The sequence below is a fragment of the Oreochromis aureus genome, linkage group 11, assembly GCF_013358895.1.
Source record: "Oreochromis aureus strain Israel breed Guangdong linkage group 11, ZZ_aureus, whole genome shotgun sequence".
Taxonomy (NCBI): domain Eukaryota; kingdom Metazoa; phylum Chordata; class Actinopteri; order Cichliformes; family Cichlidae; genus Oreochromis; species Oreochromis aureus.
Window position 1 is genome coordinate 21,035,057 of NC_052952.1, and position 7,738 is coordinate 21,042,794.

Genomic DNA, 7,738 nt, shown 5'->3' on the forward strand with positions numbered 1-7,738 from the left:
TTAGTGCAATATATATTCCTATGCAATACACGTTTCAATGTGGAGTAAATATCTAAATGACTGTGCAATATTTTTCTCATACTACAGTGGAATTTGGGAACTACCGTCTCATAGCTGAAACTAATTTACATATTGTTGCTTTTCCATATCTTTTTTTTAAACAAACACAACAACAACAAACAAAAAACCTTAGTGTGCACTGTTTTATACACTATAAAGATATGTCTTTATAGTGTATTTATTTGACTTTGACTCTAATCCGTAAGAGTTACCCAGACCTTAGTGTATGTCTCCAAATGGCAAATACACATTTTTATCTTTATCTCCTATGATGTATGGTACCACTGACAAAAAGACAGCTGGGGGTGGGAGAGTTGAAGATGCTCAGATTTTCACTGAAGAATGAACAAGATCAGAAATGAGTATATTAACAGGAAAGCTCAGGTTGAGCAGGTGGAGACAAAGTTAGAGAGACAAGGCTGAGATGGTTTGAACATGTGCAGAGGAGGGATAGGGGATATACTGGACAAAGGATGCTGAGTATGGAGCTGCCAGGCAGGAGGAAAAGAGGGAGACCTCAAGATTCACGGATGTAGTGAAGGAGTACATGCAGAGGGTTGATGTGACAGAGGGGGATGCTAAGGATAGGCTGAGATGGAGACAGATGATCTGCAGAGGTGATCCCTAAAGAAGAACACAAAGTATATTGCATGAGCAAAGACATTTAGCTGATTTATTTCTCATCATGAATATTCGTCACGAGCCTTGTAACTTTTTTTTGTTTAATCTCCAGGCAACTAATCTGATGGTTAACTGAGATTACTGTACTGTTGCTGTTAATCTTACATAAATCCAGAGAACAGGGATATAGCTTTAAAGATCACTGTCTTTACCCTTTATAATCTATTAAACAGTCATAATAACTGTACCGTAATTATCAGAGGCCAAACGCCAAAGTCTGATAAACTCCATTTTCCTCATTTGTTGTCGCCTCGCTTCGTGCGGTCTGATTGGCTAAACCACCGCGTACGTCACTTCCTTTGTGTGCAGCATGATGGCGGTGCCCATGACAGGTCTGGCACATTGACATCGGCTCGGTTTGTGCAGTATTTACTCTCCGTGTCCGGAGTCTGGAGAGCCTTTTCAGCAGATGACGTTTGTGGAAATCCTCCTCGCTGAACATTTAATGAAGTGAGTCGCAGGTGAGCAGCTTTCAGCGTCCGCGCGGCTCTGGGTTCGATCCCGTTACTTATTACATGTCTGCAGGACGACACAGCTAGCTGTTAGCTAAGTGTTTATGCAAGGTTACAGGACACTGGTGTGTGTTTATACATCCTGGCGTTTGAATTGTTTCTCTCTGTCCACCCTGTTTCAGGTCATGGCTCTTCACAGATTGTCCTTAAGGCTACGGCCAACGGTGAGGATAGGCTTTAGAAGCTGCTTCTTCGTAACCTGGACAGTACTTTAATATTTCACGCCATAGTCCAAAATGTCAGGTCAAAAATGTTTTCACTGACAGCTGTTGTGGCAAAATGTTGCAGGTAACCCGCGTAAGGTCCCTTCACAGCGGTGGATGCAGGCAGCAGCAGGAGGCTGTGGCTGTAGACTCGGAACCTGAACCTTTCTCAGTCTTCAGGACACGGGAGAGCGACCCGGTAAGCAAGACATGAGGCAAAGCTGGCTCTGAGGACACCCAGACAGCTTACGCTCTGAGGCTGAGCTGGAGTGAAGCAGAACATTTGAAAGCTAAAAATGGTTAAAGCAAGATTTCTTTTATTCCAGAACACAGTTTTAACCAGTGGTTTATGTTGGTATATATTATAATGAACCAGCCAGAAAAGGCCGCTGTTATCACAGTCAATTGTATCTGGATTCATACTTGGGATACGTGTTGTTGGGATAAGTGTTGAATCATTAGTCTATTAAACATGGACCTTTTTCCCAGCCCAGCATTATCTTAACAAAGAAAAGCAAAAAACACAAAACAGATAAACAAACCACCACTGCTATTCAACACACTGAAGGGAAAATTATTTAAACAAAAAATCTTTATTCTTTTATTTTTTTTAAGAATAAAAATCAGCCATAGCAAACAAAAGGTCAAAATTTACCAAAATGAAAGAAAACAAAAAGAAAACACATCATCTTCTATTTCAGGTCAAAAGCCACATGTTAGACTTTAGATTCATTAGTGTTTGTTCCTTTTTTATTTTTTTTTTTACTATAAGTTGTTATTTTTCCGGATAGAGGAAAATGTGTTTGATCTAGCTGAATTTCTTTGAAGTAGTCTTCTCACAAGTCAGTCTAACCTCCTCCCAAAATAGAGTGAAACTCTTTCCTCTCGCTCATGTAGACACGACTCACTTTTACGTTCAGGTTATGCTGCATAAATGTAATGCCTAGAAAAGCCATGCACTCACAGAATTTGGTGTCTGTTCAAAAGATTTGTCAGTGAGCATCGTCAGTTTTAGTTTTACTGTGTTTTATTCTCTCTTCTGCTGTCCTGAAGATTTTTGTTTGTGCTGCATGAACTACATGAGAACTCGTTAATGACCATTACAGCCAGATTGTTATTTATACGGTGAAAATGGTTACAGGAATGTGGATAAAATGTTGCTATATAGATGACGAGTATATATTTCGCTTTAGGGCAATCTGAGGGGTGCTGAGCAACTGACAAAGATCTGATTTAAAAACATTTTGTTGCAGCTTTTATAGAAATGCGACTGCATTGCTGATTCAGACTTGAAGCTGACATCGGAATTTGTTGTCACTTTAATCGAAACGAGTGCACGGCTGAAAAAAGCTTATGATTTTGACCCGTATTTCCTTCCAGGCATGTCATTCAGAGAAGCACCTCGGACAGCACTACACTCTGCCCTCTGCACATATCCGCACGCTGTTCCCTTCAGGCCTCCCTTGGCGCTATCAGCAACAGGTAAGTTCATCTTTGGATGTGAGATCTGCATAGAAAAGTTACAAACGTGACCTTGTTTGTAGATTACAGTGTAGTTTTTGTTATTCTTAAGCGGCACTGATAAATTCTTCTCCATGGTTTTAGGTGAAGACATTTAACGAAGCTTGCATCATGGTGAGGCAGCCAAGCCTTGAGGTCATCTCTTACCTGAAAAAAACAGACTACAGCAAACCTGCTCTGCGATATTTATTTTGTATCCTTCAGAAACACACCTGCGCTGCAGCTCACAGAAAAGTGAACGCACTCTATCTCTTGATCCCGATTAAAGCAGTCGTTGTCCTTATCGGGGTGTTCAGATGGGCAGAAGGGTACTGGGAAGACGATTTCTCTCTGTCACACGGTCCACTTCTGCTACACACAGGGATGGCTGGTGCTTCATATTCCTGATGGTGAGACAGACACATCGGCTAAATGTCTGATTAGTAAACAGGAAGAAAGTGTTTGGGATGCTCTGATTCAATGGCCTGTTTATGTGCCTTGTTGACTGGCATCAACCTGTCAGCAACTTTCAACCAGCCTGCTTGCAAATCCAATGATAAATGTATTAGTCATTCAGAAAGAGTTTGGTGTCGGTTTAAAAGTCTTTAAAACTATATTTATTTTTAATGATGAATATATTATTTCACAATCGCTGCATCTCCTGCGTGAGAAGTTAACGATCAGTATCTTATTTGCTCGTGCAGCTCATCAATGGGTGAAGAACTGTAAGGAGCTGCTGCCTTCGTCCTATAATGCGTCGCGCTTTGATCAGCCATTACAAGCCACGACATGGTTACGCAACTTCAGGCTCACCAACGAACGCTTCCTTTCAAAGGTAACAATATGGACACAGTATACGCAGTATTTAGAGTACTTTAAGTGTTCAAAGTGAGATAAAGGCTTATAAACAAGCTTTACAAGTACTCGCTTTGATGTAGTTTAGGACCAACTTAAGTTATTAAATGACACCATTTAAATCTACCCGTCTTTACCCCTGGAAAATGGTGTGTTTGACATGGAGACACAGGTTCCTGTATCATGTAAATTTCAGCAATGGTCTTAATCCAAACTTGTGTAACATTTTGAAGAAAAATGTTCCATCTATAGCACACCTGGTTGAGCAGACGAACCGTGTGCCATTAACTATGATCATTATTGATCCAGTAGTTTGGATCCCAGTCCACCTCATTCACTTCCAGCCACTCGCCCTCTTTCTGTCCCTACTTTAATGGCTAATCTATACTGTCCTTTCTACTAAATGCACCCCCCTAGAAAAAAAATGTCTATAAATAGTAAATATGTGTACCCATATGTAACCACCAAACTTGAAAATTACTATAACTGGCTTAAATGTTCCTTCGTTAGGTTCCGTCTTCAAGTCTTCTCCTTATGCACGTCCAGACCGCTTCCATTTTTACGACGCTCCCTGAAAGTTCTGTTCTGACTACTTGTAATTATGAATGTGTGATTTCAGCATGCATCTGTAAGCCAGGAAGTTTTTGACTACACTAACACAATCTTGGCTCCTCACCTACCCTACACACCAGATCTGGTTCTCCTCTGACTTTCAATTCTTTCTCAAAATAAAATACAAAGGTTGCCATTTGAACACACTGGAGGAGATTCAGTATATATTGCAAGTGCACATATGCAAGTGGGCATAAAAGCTGTTCAAGGTAGCAAATCTAAAACTATCAGAAACATTGCAAGGGTTGGAAAGGTGCATAAGGAGATGACCTTGAAGGGGAAATTTGTAGATAAGGTTTTAAACTAGGTTGGAGATATTGACCTCCTGCTGCTTTTTGTCTTTGTGGGTAAAAGTCTGGTGAGGAATTCAAATAGAAATGATGAGAGTGTAATGTTTCTGTTTCTTTGCCAGATAAAGACAAAGCATCGCTACATGTGGACAAAGAGAGAGTTCACCGAGGAGGGAAGTCTGTTAGGAGAGCTGGTGGATCAGGTGAGTCCTCCCTCTATACAAATAAGTGGGAGTTCTGTTGTTTAGAGGATTTGTGTTTACCCTCCAAAACATTTTCATCATCCTGTTACTGATTCTTTTGCCCTGCCTGACTGATTCCCAACACAGGGGTCATTAAAGTTTCATCTTTCACCTTGCCTGTGCTTGGTGGAGATCAATAGTGAATGAACTGAGCACTGATGGATCAAAACAATACTTTTGCACCATGCATGCTGACAAATGCTGCAAGAATTTATATGCAGCTTGTCAATTTCCCACTTGTATCAGTTGTCTTATTATTCCCATTTCTTTAAAAGATGGCGCTGCAGTGTATATATATTTTTTTAATGTAGGGGTAAGCTTGTCATATATGTGGATAAAGCTTATATTAAGCAATTATCCTACAACAGCGAGGAGACAGACAGGTATCCAGGATTTTTCTTCCTTTCTTCTTTTGGCTTCTGTATCAAACAGCTGGATGTTTACAGGCTTCCCCCTCCCACCCACACGCTACAATAACTCAGATTTTCTTCTGCTGCAGAGTTACTGTTATTTATATTCTTGATTTTGCTTCCATAACAAATGGCATTTCGTCGCTCTAGGGTGTATCTCGTGTGAAGAGCAGCAGTGATGTTGTGGGGGCGGTGATGAAGGAGCTGAGGCTGCAAAGCGGGCAACCGGGTTCAGACTTCCGCTTGGCTGTGGCAGTGGATGGTGTCAATGGCCTGTGGGGAAGATCCACCATCAAGAAGGAGGATAAGAGTGCTGTGAGAAGACACATTTAGAGTCCTGTTATTCCTCAAAAATGTTTTCAGGCTTCTTCTACGTTTGCAGATGGAAATTCTCATGCGTCTCACTTTCTCACTGTTATCAGGTCGATCCAGAGGAGCTCACTTTGATTTATAACCTGAGGAAGCTCATGAGGAACGACTGGGTGAGAAGAACACAAGGTGTTTACGAGAATATTATGTTGAAGAGACTTTCCATTAACGCTCTCTCTCTTGTTTTAGACTGGAGGCGCCATTATCGCCACTCTGTCCCAGACGGGATCGCTCTACACCCCCAAATCTGCCTACTTGCCTCAAGAGCTGCTCGGAGAGGTTAGAGGTCATTTGATTGTGCTTTATTATCTGTAGCACTCGCCCTCAAGCAGTGACAGCCGATTCGTCTTTGCTTGTCATTTTCAGTTTTGGCTCTTAGTCAGGAAATTGCAGACTGAGCAACATTTTATTGTCTGTGAGCATCAAATCATGCTGCATAACCAGCAATATTGTCAGAAAACAGATTTCTTGTGACATTTGTCAACAAAGGATGAATCTTATTCTTTGTTTAGTGCATACACGCCCTCTTTCTTTAGTAAGCTGGCTCTTCTATGCAGCAGCATGAATGTGAATGCTTCTGTCAGTGTCCCCATTCTGCTCGCTGGGTTCAGTTTTGCAGTTATACAGCGTGACTGTGCCAATGCAGTCCATTCTGTTTATCACAGCCATATTTGTCTGATGTATGCGTGTCACAAGATTCATTTGCAGATGGACCGATAAATCCATCTTTGTCGCCCACCTCTTACTCTGGACAACGATTAAACAATAAAACTCAAAGCAGGCTCGTAAAACATTCTGATCCCCCCCAACATTAAAAAGTGTTGGTGATGTAAGTTCACACTGTGTGGGCTTGACCTGAACTTTTTCTTTTCTTTTAAATGCATTAATTCATATTTAGAAATATGCATTATTGATTTCCCCCCCCCCTTTAGTGCATCTATCTTATGTAAACACTGATATTTGTTAGAGCCTGCAGTGCATGTTTTGCATTTTTATGATGATTCATATGTTCTGTATTTTTCTATTGTAACTTATTGTCAGTATGTAAATGATCATCAGCTTTAAAGGCTTTAAACATGGCTGAAAACGTGAGATTTGACGTCTTGTGTTCTGATTTCTTGTTTGTGTTTTCATCATCAGAGAGGGTTTGACAGCATGGATCCATTCATTCCCGTTTCTGTGCCCAACTACAGCGAGAAGGAGTTTGAGAGCTGTTACCTCTACTATATGGACCGCCACTGGCTGCAGCACCCACAGAGTGAGCGATGATGGTGATGGCGACACTAATAACATGTAATTTAGGCTGCGTTTCTAATATTTTAATTGTTTTCCTCTAATCAGGTCGAACTGAGGAAGGGAAGAAAGAACTCGTCTTCTTGAGCAACAGGAATCCATCAATGTTGGACAGAATTTGTGGCTTCTTATGAGGATGCACACACACTATCAGTCTACTAGAAATACAAAAACATACAATGTCCATATCTGTAATATGTATACCGTTGTAAACTATGATGCATGCGTGCTACTTTGATAAATAAATGTTAAAAAAAAAAAAATATTGCTTTTGGTTTTGTCAGCACTTTGATCGTATGCGGGCCGGACCGGTGAATCCTCAGTTTCTGTCAGTGTAAATAGTTTAACTACACATTTAATCAATGAGATATCTTAATATAGGATGAAGTAATGTGTAAAATTACAGAAAATCTAAGTTTAATTACTTTGGTATATTGTGAGTGGCCATGGGGGAGGTATTTATTGTTAGGAAAAGCTTTAAAATTGGATGCAGTTAAAAGTCCAGTCTTTGTCAGGGTGATTCTGACCCCCAGGCCTTTTGTTTCACACCCCGGAGTTCAGGTTTCAGGTACAGTCAGAAACACACCTTTCAAAAACCAGGACCAAAGTCCAGGTGGATCTGCTATACCGAGCAGGATTACTGGGGTCACACAGGCATAGGTTGCTGACCACCATATGCTTGGAAAAAAATGTGTATTCCCCTATGCCAAC

General features: G+C 40.8%; 1 protein-coding gene across 2 annotated transcripts; it reads left to right on the forward strand.

Moving 5' to 3' along the window:
* The first annotated feature begins 1,053 nt into the window (after window positions 1-1,053).
* Window positions 1,054-7,275, forward strand: dap3 (death associated protein 3). 2 transcript variants are annotated; one of them, XM_031734118.2, is made up of 13 exons: window positions 1,054-1,202; window positions 1,376-1,417; window positions 1,542-1,655; window positions 2,837-2,938; window positions 3,062-3,170; window positions 3,274-3,366; window positions 3,661-3,791; window positions 4,836-4,916; window positions 5,516-5,680; window positions 5,788-5,847; window positions 5,924-6,013; window positions 6,875-6,992; window positions 7,076-7,275. In XM_031734118.2, the coding sequence occupies exons 2-13, from the start codon at window positions 1,379-1,381 to the stop codon at window positions 7,159-7,161; spliced, it is 1,188 nt and encodes a 395-aa protein (XP_031589978.1). In that variant the 5' UTR covers window positions 1,054-1,202; window positions 1,376-1,378; the 3' UTR covers window positions 7,162-7,275. The 2 variants fall into 2 exon arrangements, with proteins under 2 accessions (XP_031589978.1, XP_031589979.1); XM_031734119.2 differs by having other exon boundaries at window positions 1,055-1,191.
* Window positions 7,276-7,738: the final 463 nt, after the last annotated feature.